The sequence below is a fragment of the Pan troglodytes genome, chromosome 5 (genome assembly GCF_028858775.2).
Source record: "Pan troglodytes isolate AG18354 chromosome 5, NHGRI_mPanTro3-v2.0_pri, whole genome shotgun sequence".
NCBI lineage: Eukaryota > Metazoa > Chordata > Mammalia > Primates > Hominidae > Pan > Pan troglodytes.
The window spans coordinates 97,454,150-97,471,838 of record NC_072403.2 but is presented as its reverse complement, the minus strand read 5'-3'; the positions used below and the strand labels follow the sequence as shown (position 1 = coordinate 97,471,838).

The 17,689-nt window shown below is 43.5% G+C and overlaps 1 protein-coding gene across 1 annotated transcript in view; it reads right to left on the bottom strand.

Moving 5' to 3' along the window:
* Positions 1-14,044, bottom strand: part of NT5E (5'-nucleotidase ecto) — a 46,220-nt gene extending 32,176 nt beyond the window's left edge. Inside the window, exon 1 of the mRNA XM_518619.8 lies at positions 13,150-14,044. Within this exon, the coding sequence (XP_518619.3) occupies positions 13,150-13,488 (339 nt within the window). The 5' untranslated portion in view covers positions 13,489-14,044. The remainder of the gene's footprint in view (positions 1-13,149) is intronic.
* Between the last annotated feature and the right edge of the window lie 3,645 nt (positions 14,045-17,689).

The following is a 17,689-nucleotide window of genomic DNA, read 5'->3' as shown; positions in this document are numbered from 1 at the left end:
TCATAACAGAGCAGATAATCTTATTCCACCTTTTTTGGTCCTCTCTGAAAGTTCCCATGTAAGTTTCCTTATGTGTTCCTGTACATTTTTTGTAGCTAAACTGTTACTTGCCACTTATTGTTTAACCATCAGTTTAGGTATGTGATTTCCATGACCCTAAATCAGATCTTTTTTTTATTCGTATAAATGTATGGGGTACATAAATCATGTTCTGATGCTCTTTCTCTCTTGTTCTGTTGCTTTCCAAACATTTCATTACTAAGATTGAGCTCATTCATTCACGAACCCTATTCCTTCACTAATTCTAGCCCTATGACATCTTGTATATGTTTACTAAAAACACCAAACTTCACCAAATGCACTTTTCTGTAATTTAAGAGAGCAAAGCCCAGCAAAATGATCTTCAGTATCTCCAACAGCAAAATCACAGAAATACAATGTGAGCATCTGGCCCACCCCCAGCTCCTCACCCCCACCACTTTCTTTATGTAGGAGAAAACCTAAAACACTATTTTTAAAAAAAGAATTGATGATCTTATATGAAAGAAACTTTCCACACTCACACAGAACAAACTCTCAAAAAAAATTGTTTCATTCACAAACAAGTGCCAGTAAGGTATTAGTAGAAATATAAAGGTAACTTGTAAATTAAAACACAGAAATGAAAACAAGAAAACCTGGGCAATTGTCCAGAGAGGGCTACTGGAGTGCCAGGCTGTGAATTGTGAAGCTGTTGGCTAAGCTTTTCACCTGTTTCCAAGCAACTTGGTTTCTCACTTTACAATGAAGACATTGCTTAACTACTTTTTACCAAGTTTGTTTCAAATCCTGACTTCTGAAAAGTTTTAATGGTTCACACACCAAATCATACCAAAATGGAGCCCATTTAAAAGCAGTAGGTGGAGTGAGTAGTTTTATTAATCATTCAGTAATCATCTGCTGGGCACTGGTGCCAGAGCTCACCTGGTGTCAGAGAGAACATAGGGTCAATCTGATGTGTGAACAGACAGACACAGTGGACAGATGGTTAGAGACGTGTGTGCAAGGTACAGCTGATACACCAGAGACAGACGTCTGCAGTAGAGGTGTTATGGAGAGACCTCAAAGATGTCACACCTTGAACTGTGTCATAAGCAGCTCATGGCATCCAGGTGATTTGGTGCTCCTGGAACTGAGGGCACCTGAAAATCTGGCAGAAAAAAAAATGATGCTGCTAAGAGCATCGCTGGGAGATCAGGGAGGGTCTGTATGGTGTCCAAGGAGTCAGGGCTTTCATTTTGAGGGAAGTGGGAAGCCTTGAAGAGAAAGTAGGGCTGGAGGCAGTCCGGGGGTGCTTGGAAAGCTCAGTCTGGCAGCCTGCAGTGAATGGATGGGAGTTGTGTGAGCCTGGTGGTGAAGAGACTGGCAGGAAGTCACCTCTCCCTCAGGGGAGAGGTGACACAGCAAGTGGGGCCGTGGGAATGTGGTGGGGAGGTGACACTGAGGGGACAGTGCAGAAGTGGAAGCCACAGGAATATTCAGCTGGCTGGGCATGAGGGCATGGGCAGGAGAGAGGATGGGGCTTCTGGTGTTTCACTGCTCCTCCGTGCATTTCCAACAGGAACCATATGCATCCTCACAAGTACCTCACTCACAGCGTCACTGGAGCTAAGCACCCTTCTCTGCTGGTGGTTGGCCTGGCAGGATAGGGAGGAGTGGGGAGCTAAGGGGAGATTGGGGGCAGAAGGAGCAGTTACCCCCAATCTCTCTAGACAACTCCACAAAGTGTCTCTTGAAACAGAAGAGAGAGGGGTGCCAGGCCTCTACCCCTCCTGTCCCCTCCCATCTCCCAATGTCTTAACTCACTTTGCCTGGTTTCAAGCTGGGTAGGACGGAAATGGGTGTGGGAGTTGGGGTGTCATCTCAACCTTTGGAAAAAGCCTAACTAACTGTTAACTCTTGGAATAAAAATTCTGCTGCAGGTTGAGGCAAACTAACCAACAATGCTGTACCAGCGGCTCGTCAGAGCTGGGCCATGGTGATCTCCTCACAGCTTTATATATCTGGAGACACCCATTTCCCAGTTAAGAAAGCAGCCTCTGTCTCAGGCGCAACCTAACTGCCTCTTGGCCTGTGAGGCATTTTTAGCCTTCAGGGCTTTGTGGCTTGCTTGCTTTTTGTGGTTCAATTTCCTGCTAAAGTTATCACTGTGGCTGTTGTGTTCATTTGTCAGAGGCTTTCAAAACAGAAGTCTTTACTATTTTGGTACCCCAGGCCAGAAAGACTGTGTTTTGTAACCTTTTTTCCATTACAACACACATAGAAAGTGATAAGACTTGGACAGAATTCAAGGTCACATGGATGGGGCTGCCAGGGGCAACTGGATAAGGGGCTGAAGGACCAAAAACTCCAGCCTCAGGATTTAACTCTGTCTCTTTCTCCCTCCCTCCAATTATTTATTTGTTCATTCATTCAGTAAATATTTACCAAAGATTTCTCCTGTGTTAGATACATTTTAAGTGGTTATAGGGATCAATTGATGCATATTATTTAATTATTTAATAACAGGGAGAGGGACTGCTTTGATCAATCAATTCTAACTGGGGAGATCAGGAAGTGGGAGATTTCTGTATAAAAATAAAATGTTCCAGAATAGTAAGAGGCCTTAATGGAAGACCGCAGGATATCCACTGACCTCTGTGTTTCCTCCTGCAGACAATGCAGGCCAACGTCCTGCAGGCCAGGGTCAAGTCTGAGGCCTCCATCCTGGTTCCTGTGTTAGCCACCATCTCTGACCTGCTCTCACACCACGTGTTTTCATTCCTCTTGCTCTCACCCCAGGAGTGTTGTCATGATTTCTTTCATTCACCCATTTTCTCAATACCAACGGCAGCATTCATTTACAGGTGAAAAGAGTAAATGGAGAAGTGGCAGCTCTTCCTTGGAAGAGCTTTGGGAAAAAAAACATAGAAGTTGGCACATGGCCTCAGGACAGTGTGGTCATGCAGCAGAGCTTCAGTGTGACTGCTAAATTCAGTTGCAGATTCCATCCACATTGTGTGTGGGTAAAATGCGATAAAGAGAAAAGTCAGAAGGATTCTTCCCTCTTTATCTAAAAGTATTACCTCTACCATTTGTTACTTGCTAAAGATATATTTTACTGTTGTGAAAAAACCAATAAATAGATTCCATGCTTATTATTATATTAGTACAGGATGGAAAATAATTTTATCTTGAGCGCCATCTCTAGTTGATTGACAGTAACTCCTTGCAGTATGGGGATAAGGAGGGTTCTGAGGCTCAGTCCAAACACAGTGGGAAAGGCTGGCTAAATCAATTGACTTCTCTCTTCTTAGGGACAAGTTTTTCTTAGCATCTGCCATGGACAGGGTAAGGGCTAGGGGAGGGTCACATAATGATATCATGCATTTGTTTGCATTTCAACTTGGGTGAGTACCCGTTTAATTTAGTTTCTAAGAGATGATAATTGAATGTTATTTTGAATTCTTTTTAGCATATGAATAGAGATATTATTACTTCATAATTACCTGAAGTAATTTCCAAATAAGGTCATTGTATATTCCCAAAGGGAAGGTAGTTTTTGGCCTGTATAGAGAATTCATGTGAATTACAAGCCAAACTTTATACACAAGCTTTCTCTCATGCCTAACTAATTGCAAGGTATTTTTAATAATCAAAACAAGAAACTTGGATTCAGAATATCTTCATTCTTTGATCGTTGATTCATATGACCTTCTGGGTCTTATTCTTAGTGAACAGGGTTTACTCAAAGCCACTGGACTTTTATAAGCTATCACATCAAATGTAAATATTGACAAATACCCCCAGAAGGTGTTAAAAATACCAGACTGTATCCCACAGGGTTCATTTAACAATAACAACAGGATTTTGAGTCACAGAAGAATAAAATCTCCTTTGGTTCTTCACATTTTCATTTGGTTTTGGCTTTAAACATCAGGCAAAATTCCAGGTATTTGGGTTTCAAAAATACTGGGCTGGGCTAGGCTAGGAAATGGAAACTAGAGGGATGAGGCAGTAAAAATGTTCCAAGTGATGACAAGAGGCTGAAACATGTCAGAAGGGAAACAAAGAAATGTTAGACGGTAAAACAAAGGAAAGCAGAGTTTCTTTAAAAGCAGTGTAGGATGCATGATGCAGAAGAAAAGAATTTTTTTATTCCACATAAATAAATTTTAATAATGTCAAAAAGCCATTTGTCAGAGGTTTGCAGCACATTTATTTAGCTAGTCACTTACACACTAGCTCATTCGTTAAGGGCTGAGGTTGCAGGAAGCCCTATAATTGAAGAGCTAAAGAGACAGCCTAGGCTGGGCATGGTGGCTCATGCCTGTAATCCCAGCATTTTGGGAGGCAAGAAGGGATGATTGCTTGAGGCCAGGAGTTTGAGACCAGCCTAGGCAACATTGGGAGAGTCTCTCTCTCTCTGTCTCTCTTTTTTAAAGAGAGACAGCCTGATTTACTATACGATGGGGCTCAGTTGCCAATCACTCAACATCATCCAGGGAGGATTACAAATTACATTTGTTTTGGTTGATAGGTTTCTGGCATTGTTGCCCACTTCTGATGTTGGGTTGGCTTCCATCCCTGCAGTCCTGGGCCAAGGAATGTTGGCCACAGCAGGTGAATGTGGCATCACACTGAATGGCAGGAAACACCCTGGGGTTCAACCCAGCTGCACCTGGGTTTGGTTGTTGAAAGAATGTATGAATGAGCAAGTACCAAATAGACAGCATTCTACTTGTATGGGGAGGGGGGACGTACAAACTCTCCATACATGCAAAATAGGCACATCAACATTCAGAATTAACTGCCCAACTAATTGAGGTCCAGAAAGGTTCAACTATATCTCTGAGGGGCTAGAGGGCTCCAGCTAATATTTGGATTATATATAGAACTAATTATTCAAGTGAGCGAAAAGAAGTGTCAAAAGAATGTTCAAATTCCGATTATGTGGCTGAGGAAAATAAACACTGGAGAGTACAGAGCATTCAGATGTATTTGTGAGTGATGTGCAGAAAGCTGCCAATATGATGTTGATTTGTTTGGTTCTCTCCAATTTTCAGTTAAGAAAACAACAGATGCTATTAATAGTACGAGGACAAGATGAGCTGAGAAACTACCTTTACTTCCTCCCTCCCCTGCCTGAAGCTGGTCATCCAGCACCTCTCTGCTCTGGAATTTAGACTGAAAAAGAGGAAGCAGAGGCCTGAGGCCACAGCCCCAGGATGGGAGTGGTGCTGTTCCTGTCTCTGAGGTTGGGGATCCACAACCCCCTAGACATTCACAACTTCTGACACCTGAGCTTTAGGAATAATTACATTTTTGGTTGTTGTTGCCTTTTTAAAAGTGTCATTGCAAACAGAATCTCTCTTTCAAGCTTCCCAAACTAGTATTGCTAATTTTTCTTTCCCCAAGAAAGGCTTCATGACTGAAGATAAAGTAATTGTGACAGTTTCCTTTAACATAAGAGTCCTTGTAAGCACTTGTCTCTCTTCTTAGGGACAAGTTTTTATGGGAGAAAAAACATGCTTACTGCTGATTTCGGCTTAGATGCTAAATATGAGGGTCTGATGTGTCTTCTTCTACAGACCAGATCTTTAGCTCAAGAATCCCCATGCATGGGTGTTAGAATTTCAGTCACTTTTGCTTTGCTGTTTAACCTCTCTCCTTTATAGATCTTACCCAGCCCCTCTGTGTAGTTAAGAGGAACTCGAATGGCCATTATTCACTCTGCTATCTTCTGAAGAGTAATTTTCACCCTAGCAGGTCCTGATCGCTATCCTCAGCACTTAGCAGAGAGCCTGGCATGTAGTAATGCTGAATGAAGATTTGCAGATTGAATGAATAAATAAGCCCCAAAGACTCAGGCTCAAAACTGGGCTCATACTCTTCCCATTCCCCAGGCCATCATTTCTGTTACTACCAGAGTAACATCCCGCGAGCATCCTGGAAACCTCTTCACCTGCAAACAGTGGCCAAATGGAAGCACCTGAAAGACATACGCTATCTCTCCACAAGGAAATAGCTGCCAAAAAATAAATAAATAACTGTGAAGGAGAAATTAGAGAGTTGTCATGGAAACTTAGACTTGTCCAGAGACAAACCAAGTGATGTAGGCAGATTAGAAGCAAGAGAGAGGGGTGGGGAGGAGCTGAGGTGCTGAGAAGTAACATGCAATAGACCACCCTCTCCAATTCCCCCATTTTATAGATAAGGAAACCACTGCCAAATTCACACAGCTAATAAGTGGAAGAGCCAAGAAGTAAAATCTGGGTGTTCTGACGTCCCATCCAAATCTCTTTCCACTGCTCCTGTCTGCCACAGCCCTGTACAGTCCAATAGTGCCCAGTAAGTCCAGGAAAAGTCTTCAGACTGCATTTCAGGGCTTGAGGTAGCAGGCCTCAGCTGTCAGCGGTAAGCGGAAGTAGAAGAATCCAGCCCCTGTGTGGAAGCATTAAAACCTGCTGACTCTCCCATTGCCTGGTGCTTGAACCCTCATAATCATCTTTTGATTACACCCTCTCCTGAGCCACCCCTGCAAAGAGAAGGTGAGTACAGCCGGCACTTACTGGGGGCTGGCCCTGTGCTAAGCACATTATGTGCACTACTATCTCTTGTAAACCCCACAGCACCCTAGGGGTGGAGACAACAATCACATACCTCACACATGTGGAAATGGAGGTTTCATGAGATTAAATAACCTGCTCCCAGTCCACATATTCTAAGTGGTAGGAAGGGGACTTGATCCCAGTCTCACCCCCACGTTTACTCCCTTAGCCCTATACCTACCAGACAGAATGCCTTTTGCATCTGGTTCCCGTGGATTTGGTCTCCTCAATTACCAGAGTTCAGGTGTTATCATCTCACACTTGGACTGCTGCCTGGCCTCTTTCCTCACCCTCTTCTCTCTTGTCTTCTCCCTCCCACCCTTTTCTCTCTTGTCTTCTCCCTCCCACCCTTTTCTGCTCATCTTCCAAAACCATGATTTCCCTATGTAGCTGGGAGGGTTTTTCCTCACATCAACCAATTCCCCAATTCTGTGTGGACACCAACTTGGTGTCCAACAATTCAGATGAATTCTGACATTCTCTACCTGGACTTAGCATCAGATCCCACAAGTGAGAAGGCTCAAATGCACAAGACTGCCCCCACTTCAGACACCAGTCGAGAGTCCTGGGCCACCTGTATTCCCAACCAACTAGTTATAAATTGGAGGTTCCCATGACCCTATCCTTAGGATTGATAATTGGCTAGAACGAGTCACAGAACTTGGAAAGCACTTTACTGGCTTATTATAAAGCATACGACTAGGGAACAAGCAAGTGAAGAGATGCACAGGGCAAGGCATGGGAGTGGATGGGCAAAGCTTCCATGCCCACTCCATGTGCACCACCTTCCCAGCACCTCAATATGTTCACCAACTTGGAAGCTCTCTGAATCTGGTTGTTTAGGGGTCTTCATGAAGGTTTACCATGAAGGCATGATTGATTAATTCATTGGCTATTGGAGACCGAACTCAATCTGTAGCCCATCTCCCCTCTAGAAGTGGGAGAGGTAGGACTGAAAGTTCTAACCCTCTAGTCATAAATTAGTCTTTCTGGCGACCAGCCCCCTTCCCGAAGCTATCTAAGGGCCCCCAGCCATAGATCATCTCATTAGCATACAAAAGCACAAACACACACACACACACAAACAAACTGCTTTTTCTCTCTACTGTCACACTGAACACCTCTGTGACCAGATGTGTGTGGGATTTCCCCCAGACACCAAACAATTCTCCAGAAAACACAAACTGAGTGTCCTATAATTGAATTCAATTCTGATACTATCTCAAGACACTGTCAGATCCCATAGGTTAAGGGCTCAATCCTACAAGACTGCCCTGACTTCAGGCTGATCACAAGCCTGAGGTTGTGCTTCTGGCTGAATGGCTATAAATCAGGGGTTTCCATTACTTCCTCCTTGGCTTCAATTAACTTGCTAGGAGAGCTTACAGAACTCACTCACTGATTTATTATAAAGGCTATTACAAAGGATATAGATGAACAGCCAAGTGAAGAATGGATAGGCCAAGATATGGGGGCAATGCGGAGCTTTCATGCCCTACCTGGGTGTGCACCCTCCAGGAACCTCCAAATGCTCAGCAACTAAAAAGCTCCTCACATCTTGTTCAAGAGTTTGTGTAGAGCTGAATCTCCAGTCCCACCCTCCTTTCCTGGACTTTAGTGGGTGGTACTGAAAGTTCCAACTCTTTGATCCCCTAATCTCTTGGACTTGCTGGTGACTGGTTCCATCTTGAAGCTATCTAGGGACCTCACCCTAAGTCTGCAGGAGCATAAACCCAGGTATTATCATGGGGTTTATTATGAATCACAAAGGACATTTCTATTACTTAGGAAATTTCTAGGGTTTTAGGAACTCTGTGACAGGTACTGGGGACAAGGACCAAGTATTTATTTTTTATTATACCACAGTGGTCTTCTACGCAGAAACCACATGGCTGCCCATGGCAACATAGCTCAAACTTCTCAGGTGGCCGTTAGAGTTTACACAACCTCTTCTGCCATGATTCCTGCTACCTCACTCTGGTCCAACCTGGTCCATTGTGTAGATTCCTGCCTCTACACCTTTGCCCCATCCTCCTGTCCCTTCACTGAATCAAAACATTTCACTGTAGGGCTCCAGTTGTTCAAATATGTATGGGACCTCAGAGGTAAGCTGGTTCAAACTTCTATTTTATAGATGAGGAACTGGTGATGCTGAGAAGTGAATTGCATAGCCACAGATTGTAGATTTATCTCTTAAAAGGCAGAGAGAACCGTGGTGATCTCTGAATTTCCAGTGAGGAGTGTTAAAGGTGATAAGCTTTAAATTAGCAAACTATTAGGCAAACTTTCAAAAGCACAAGCCACAAGGAAAAAAAGATTAATTCAATTACAAGAAATGAAGAATTTCTGTTCAATGAAAGATACCATGGACAAAATTAATAGACCTAATATCATCATAATATATTTGCAATGTCTAAAATTGATCACAGATCAAAACCTATAACTCCTGAAAGTCAAAAAATATAGAGCTAACCCAATTTTAAAAATACCAAAGAATATGAATAAGCAATTAGAGAAGAGGAAGCTTAAAAAGTTAACAAACATATCAAAAAATGTCCAAACTCACTAGTTATTAGAAAAGTACATGATAAAGCAGCAATGTGTATTTTACACCTACAATAAAGCTGGATACTGCCACGATATATAGGTAAAATATAGAAATTTACATGTCCTGTTTGGGGATGGGAGTAGGTGGAAGAGAATGGAGGGTGTCAGTCATTGAGGAAACCAATCTTGTAGTACTCAAAGTATGCCCTGTGGCCAGCAATTCTGCTCCTGGGTAGAAATCCTCTGGTGAGACCATCCAGGAAGATATCTGGAGCAGCATTATTTGTGGAGGCCGGGTGTTAGACGCCATCTCCAAACCCATCAGCCAGGGAGCAGATGGGTAAAATACGTGGAGATGGGTAAAATACACAGAGCACAATTCACAGTGATGTATAGGTATAAGTGCATTTAGGGCAACATGGACAAATCATAAAAACAATAAGTTCAGGACAAAAGTAAGAAACAGAAAGGGCTAAATAACAGGACTAGGTATGCCATTATAAAATATAAGCACACAAAGGTTTTGAAAGTGCATGTAGAAACAAAACTATATGCAGTCCATCAAACACATTAGAATGTTGTCTATGTGGGAGGTGGAGGGTGGCGAACAAAGGACCATCTATCTGACTAACCTGTCCCCTGGGTGAGTTAAAGGCGGGGGCCATGGTTCCCACCCTGGCTGCTGCCTCCCCCATTTAGGAGCAATTGGCTAGGGCTAAGGCTGCAGCCTTATGGGCAGGAAGTGGGCTCAGCAGCCAGCGCCTCAGAAGCAGCAGCCAAGCAGAGAAAAGGCACCTTTCTAGGGGACCCTAGAGACCTGCTCAAAGCTACCTTCCCCACAGCCTGTCTTGGTGAGAATCTCACCTCTGGAGGTGGATACCTTCAGTTTTGTGCTGTGGGGAGATTTCATAAGTCTGCTCAATGAGTAACTATAACAAAAATAGTTTAGGCAATGGTACTTAGGTAAGATGGTAGAGGGCAGGCAGGTGGTAGACTGTGCCAGGCTGTGAGAATCAGATAATCTGATGCACAACCCAAACCTTCCCTTCCTCACAATTCCCCTCCTCCCCACCCAGGGCACATGAAACTAACTTTCAGTGAGCACCAGCAGGGATTATCTCATGTATTCCTCACAAAACCTCTGCAAGATGGGGGTTATCACTCCTGTTTTACAGCTAAGGAACATGAAGCTCAGAGAAAGTAACCAGGCCAAGTGCATACTGTCAGTGCTTCCATGCTGTCTTCCTCATGCCTCAGGGGACAACAGTGCTTCCACTGAGACAGCTACACTAACTGGAGAGTTTTGCCATCCTCTTCCCAGTTTTCTTCCTAGTAGTGGTTCCAGGGGGTCTCCAGGATTGCCCTGGGTCCTCTACAGCAATCAGGATTACTCCAGTAGGTCTAGAAAGGGTACACCTCCTTGGAAGTTCCTGCTCGAGGGGACTCCTGTGTTTTAGCTGGATTCTAGGAAATTCCTCTTTGTCCTCCATATGCTTCAGTCCTTTTATGTGGCTCCTTTGAACTAGGTCCAGTCTCCAGGAAACTGGAGATGCCCCTCCACAACTGTTTTCCACCCTGATTTGAATCCCCAGTGTCGTAGGAATCAATATGCGGTGAGTGGTTACGGTGGAGGAACGTTTATACCACAACAGCAATAAATTCTCTGAGGGTTAGCATAATATAAACAATTGACAGTGAAACATCTGTGCAATACTGGAGTACAGCAGAGCTTTAGCACATGCTTTAGCACTACAGAACTGGGATTTTATGCACGTCAAATCATGTTTGACACACTCCCAAACTACACAGGGTAAGTCCGGAGGACACAGCCATCTAACCTTGCCATATGATCCGCTCCCAATCTTTACCCCCTGCCAACATTACGTAAGTAGCCTATTTTTCCTCAGAACCCAATTCAATTTTCTTGAGCAAAATTTGAAAGAAAGTAATTTCATCCAACAAAAAGGATTCTGAACAAACACAGAAGGGATAGGCTGTAACTTACAGCAGTTTACTCAGGCCTCACCTAGATGTCCTATCATAAACATTTGATACCGTGATTAACACCAGGAGCTCAACTAGACTTACAAGAGGGAAATATTATTAGGGAAAACTAGGAATTCTTCATTCTTATTTTTCCACTGAAAAGGGTTCACACAATTGTGGAGAAAAGAGTGTCACAAAAAGTAAAATTTACAAAGTCGTGGTTTATATGCAAAATAAAACAAACACATGTAAGTTTATTCTACCCTTCTGGGAGGAAGTGGAGACACAGGGTAGCAACAACTCAATTCTACAAATATTTATTTTGTCATTACTGAGTGCAAAGTATCAGGGAAGTGTAGCTGTGGAATACCAATGCTTAAGAGACCACAGAGTTCTTGAAACCCACGATTCTTCTTCAAATCCAGATGTGTGTGAGCCCCACCTCATGAACTCTGAAGGCTGAAGGATCAGCTGGAATTTCTGCTGCAGAGTGTCCCTGATAAGCTCAAAAGCATCAGAACGGAGGGAGCTTTCTCCCCTTCTCTCATCTCATTAAAATGAGCTTTCTTGTTGTGGGGGGTTGGGGAGGGACCTTTAAAACCAAACAATGGTGCCCTCTTATCATCTTTTCCTGTCCTCCTTTCTCCAAGTTTCCAGAGGGGAAAATAAAACCAAACAAACCCCTCAGCATTGTGCTCTCCTGACCTCTAAGCTCTTCTCATATAAAGTGTACTGTTAGCCTTCTGTATCCCAGCCTGATCACACTTCCCTTTCCCTTCCACACTTGTGGACCTCACAGATTTCTCTGGACCTTTCTCTGGAGATTTCTCTGTTCTTCCTCTTCCAAAGCTCTTAAGTTTTCTTCTCCCAAGTTTCTCCACAGTCTTGCTGAATCCCTTTACTCAAGGCGTTTACACAGGGTAAAATTTGGGTGGTGGTTTTATTTTTTTTTTAACCACCATATATACATCTTGGTTGTACTTATTTATTACTGTGCAACCACCTCTGCTCCCTTTCTAGAATTTAGTGCAATAGAAAAGGCATTACCTTTAACAGAACATTTGGGACTTTGAACTAAACTTTTGCACATGTTTTAAGAGCCCATTATCTCTTAAGTTGGACTCTTCCTAAATCTGCTGCCAAACCTACTTTATTGAAATCCTTTGAAACCCAAGTGTTTCCACATTTTGGCTCTCTCTGAAGTTTCTTTCTTTCTTTCTCTTTCTTTCTTTCTTCTTTCTTTCTTTCTTTTCTTAACCCTATATTATAGTGTCTGGTAATAACATTCATAGACACCACACTATGTGTCTGGTAATAATATAGAGACCACACTATGTGCACTATGTACAATTATGATCCTTATTTTTATAGAGGATAGAACTGAGGCAAGAAAGAGTAAATAACTTGCTCAAGGTCACATAGAAGGTAATTGAACAGAGAATCTACCCCAAAGCTGTGAGCTTAATTACTCTCAAGCTCCGGGGTCAAAGAGATCTGGTGTCCATTCTTATCACGTCTCCCTTTTTGCGGGGATGGTGCCTGTTAATTTATTCAGCTTCTTTGACGCTGTTTCCCTTTCAATAAGATTGAGATAAAGCATTTTTCGAAAGATCTAGACTGAGATAAAGCATTCTTTGAAAGATCTAGCAGTAAATGAGAGTTGCGTGAGGGATCCGATTCAGTCCCTAGCTCTGGATAACTGTCAGTGCTTCTACGCACCCCACCTGAAGCCCCTCGCAGGCAGGACTGGGTCCTGCTCCTCTAAATACTCCCATCTCCTAGTGGAGGCGCAATAACGTCCGTTTAAGACGAATCGTCCAAGGGACTTCTATGCATCCAGCTGGCACACTGGCCGGAGTCTCACTTTATCCCCACATCTCTCCGCGCCCTGGACCTAGGCTTGCCACACTCTGCCATCCGCTGCTTTTCCAGCCCGGCTCCTCTCTCAGTCCGGGACTACTATCCCGGGCGCGGGCTCGGGTCTTACCATGGCATCGTAGCGCAGGGCGTTCATGAAGTGCGCCACCTCGGCGCCCTTGTACACGGTGAACCAGATAGTGCCCTGGTACTGGTCGCCGGCGTCCAGCAGCAGCACGTTGGGTTCGGCGCGGCGGATCTGCTGCACCTTGGTGAAGAGCCGAGCCACGCCACCCATGCAGCGGCTGGCGTTGACGCACTTGCTGGAGTCCTCGCTGGTCTGCTCCAGCCGGCTGTGCACGTCGTTGGTGTGCAAAATCGTAAGCTCCCAGGCGCCAGCCGCAGGCCACAGCACCGCGCCCAGGGCGAGGAGTAGCGTCGCGGGCGCCCGCGCGGCTCGGGGACACATAGCTGTGGCGCGTGAACTGGGTGCGAAAGCGGGCGAGCCGGGCGAGTGCCGGCGAGTAGGGGCGAGCAGCTAGGGCCGGGGCTCCGTGCCCTGGCTGGAGGGGCGGGGCCCGGGTCAAGGCCGGGGCGGGTCCTTCTTCAGCCTGGAGGCCCGCTTGGCGGCCAGGCGCAAGTTCGCGACGTCACCCGATCCGACCCTGGTACCCGGAGCGGCCCTGGCGCGGCTGTCGGCTGGCACCAGCTCCCTGCAGGAAGAGTGGAGAGGTTGTTCCCGGCGGGGAGCGGGTATCGGCCGCATCCCGGCCGGACCAGGGAGGCTGGGCGCCGGCAGTTCGGCTGCTGGTGCGCTGCTCTTTCGGGGGCGCGAGGAAGCAATTGGAGGGGTCCGCCCCGCGCGTGGGTCCTCTCTGAGTCTCGCCTCATTCGAGGCACGGGTTTTTCTACAAAAGGAATGTATGGTTTGTGGTTGCGCTAGCTCATCACTTCAAAGAACCAAAGAAGGAAAAGAGAGGGGGCGGGAAGAAAGATGAGCGAGCTGAGGGGCAGAGAGGAGGAGTAAAGAGAGGCCGGGCAGAGGAGCTCCTTGCAGTTTCGGGCTGTGAGAGCCGAAGCTCACTGAGATGTGACGCTTCCTATTGGGTTGAGAACGCACGAAGTCTACGATGCTTAGACAAAAAAAATCTCAGAAACTAAGAAATCATTCGAATCCAGTTCCTCGTTTATTCACAATTAAAACCTTAGTGATAAAACAGAGGCGACGCGTGGACAGCTCCTGGAAGCAGAAACACGATTGGGGTAAAATCCGGCAGCTATCAGGACGGGAAGGGATGCTGCCCTTCTTTGCTTTTCTGGTCTTATTTTATTTTATTTTATTTTTATTTTGTCGCGTGTGCTTTCGGTGTCGCAGTGAAGTCATAGCCAAATACAATGTTAGGAAGATTTTCCTCTATGTTTTCTCCTAAGAGTTTTATAATTTAAACTCTTAGACCTTTAATCCATTTTGAGTTAATTTTCATATATGGTATGAGTCCAAATTTACTCTTTTTCATGTGGATATCCAGTTTTCTTAGTACCATTTGTTGAAAAGACATTCTGTGCCCGTTTTTAAGACATTGACCTGAGGTTCGGAGATTGCAAATCATTTGCCAAGAAAGGCCATGCAGTTTGGGAGCAGCAGTGCCTGGGGCTACAGAAGACCCTTGCTTCTGGGACACCTTCTAATGTCATGCTTTGCAAGGTTTTGCTCTGTCCCTCTTTGAGCACCTGCTAGAAGCAGGTAAAAGAACTGGTAGTTTTGCTGTTTTAACTTAAAAAAAGAATGATTTTAGACTTACAGAAAAGTTGCAAAGGTAATAAAGGGAGTTCCCACATACCCATCACCCATATTGCCTTATGTTAACAGCTTATATAACCAATGAAACTAAAAACTTAACAGTGATACAAAACTATTAACTGTGTTACTGATTTTATTTTAATTTCACCAACTGTTCCACTAATGTCCGTTTTCTATTCCAGGATCCAATTCAGGATACCATATTGCAGTTAGTTTTCCTGTGTTCTTAGCCTCCTCTAATCTGTGACAGTTTCTCAGTCAGTTGTCTTCAAAAACCTTGACACTTTTGAACAGTACTGGTTTCTGTATACTATCCCTCAGTTTGGGTTTGTCTGATGTTTTCTCATGATTGGACTGAAGCTGTGGATGTTTAGGAAGAATGCTACAGAGATTATGTGCCTTTCTCATTGCCTGGTATCTGTGGGTACACGGTATCAACATGACCTATCACTGATCACTGGGGAACTGATCATTTGTTGTTTCTTGTCTTTTAAACCTAAGCTACTGCAATAGTTTCTGAAATTCCTGTTCTGGGGATGCTACCAGATTTCTGCTTCAATATCATTTCCATGCCATTTGTTTTCATATACATCTAAAATGGCCTTTGATTGTTTATTGCACCCAGTTCAAGCTTCGCAAACTGGCATTTTGAAGTCTCATTTTATCCAGCCAACTCTACCTTCCACTGTTCCTCACACATTCCCTTTGTCCTCATTTCTTCTCTCCAAACCACCATTTCCAGTCTGTCCTCAGGCCAAGGCCCAGGGTTCCTTTAATTTCTTGTTCAAGTCAACATGAAGTTCCTTTGACTTCTTCACACAGCAGTGAGTTTTTCTCTTTTCTAAATTTCTGGTCAGTTCCTACAATCTCACTTTAATGTGGTTTTACTTTTTTTCTCCAGGTGTTTAATGTGTGTTTTTGGTCTTCTCCCCAAGCAATGGAAACAGAGTTGCTGCTTCAGTGGTAGTAGTACTTGCAATTCAAGTAACACTAACTTAAAATCTACTTTAGACACAGTGGGCGATAGTATGAAAGAACCAAGAAGGATTTCGGCTGTCCTGGAGCTGATAATGCTGCAAACAAGGTGAGAGTGCATACAGTAAGTAGCTGCAAAGCCATGAGGATCATAGAAAATTTCCCAAGTCCATGAGGAAAGAAAAATATACAGGCAAAAATTTACATACAAATCAGGGCTTTATTTATTGTTTCATCAGTTGATTAGACTTAAGAAAGTAATGAAGAAAATGTCAAAATAATGCAGAATAAACTTAAAAGTGTGTGGTGCTAATATCCATTACATTGGGAATAGCCCCCCAAATTGAGAAAATATTATTTCAGTACATATTAGAAAACTATTTTCTGACTCAGGAAAAATCTCACTCACATCATTGATGAACAATATATCTAGTGCTAAAACTAGGTTTTAATTTAATGACTATAGCCTGTACTACACTCATTATATAATAGGGTGACAAATACTTTAATAATAGATTACATATTACATCCAATAACAATACGTTATTGATTTATTAGAAAATAAATGGGTATATAACTCCATTTGTCAAATCAGTTCAGTCGGAACCATAGGTTGGCTATGGATTGCAAAAGTTCTGCAAAAATCAATGAAAGCTGTCTGTAGGAACCAATAGTAAAATTTACAAATAGTAAATTGTGTGTAACAATCTTTTATATCAGAAAAATTTATAATAAATATGTATGTATATAAATGCATGCGTTTTTCTTTAAGAGTCAGTTGTTGAACATTTACCAGCACACCGCTGGAGCTATCTAATGGATAATATATATGTAAGTTTCTTTTGTGATGAGAACCTATTTTATATCTTATCACAAAGTCTTTAATAAAATATCAATTTTTCTTTAAATTTGCTGAGATAGATTTATTTAGGTGGGCTGAATTAAAAATCTGAGACCTGCTTTTAGGTGAATGCGGGGTGAAAACAGGGACCGGCCAGGCGCGGTGGCTCACACCTGTAATCCCAGCACTTTGGGAGGCCGAGGCGGGTGGATGACCTGAAGTCAGGAGTTTGAAACCAGCCTGGCCAATATGGTGAAACCCCATGTCTACTAAAAATACACAAAATTAGCCAGGTGTGGTGGCGGGCGCCTGGAGTCCTAGCTACTTGGGAGGCTGAGGCAGGAGAATCTCTTGAACCCTTGGAGGCAGAGGTTGCAGTGAGCTGAGATCACGCCATTGCACTCCAGCCTGGGCAACAAGAGCAAAACTCTGTCTCAAAAAAGAAAAAAAAGAAAGAAAACAGAGGGACCTTGTCATAGGCATCCTGGCACATTTGGATTATGCTGTTAAATGACTATTAATATTTCATCTTATTGGTAAGAAAACTTAATGTGATATTTAACCTGGCTGAATAATTTGCTTAAGATCATTCATGTCCAAGTAAGTGGCAGTCAGATTTTGAGCACAATTGAATTCCAATACTCAGGTTACATTGTTAAGTCTTCACAAAAGCATGAAGGGTAAATATTATTATCTGCTCCCCACCCCTACTTTTTCTGTGGTGAGAACGCTTAAAATCTACTCACATAGTGATTTTCAAGTATGCAATACATTGTTATTAACTATAGTCACCAAATTATACAGTAGATCTCTTGAATCTATTCTTCCTATCTAGCTGAAATTTTATATTCTTTGATCAGCCTCTCCAGTAACCCTTCAGGCAGCCCCTGGTAACCACCATTCTACTCTCCACATTTTTTCTTTATCCATTCATCCATTGATGGACAGTTAGGTGGATTCCAAAGCTTGACTATTGTGATAATGCTGCAATATCATTCTCCTTTTATGGGTAATAAAATGGAGCTTCAACATGTTAAATTAATTGCTCAAAGT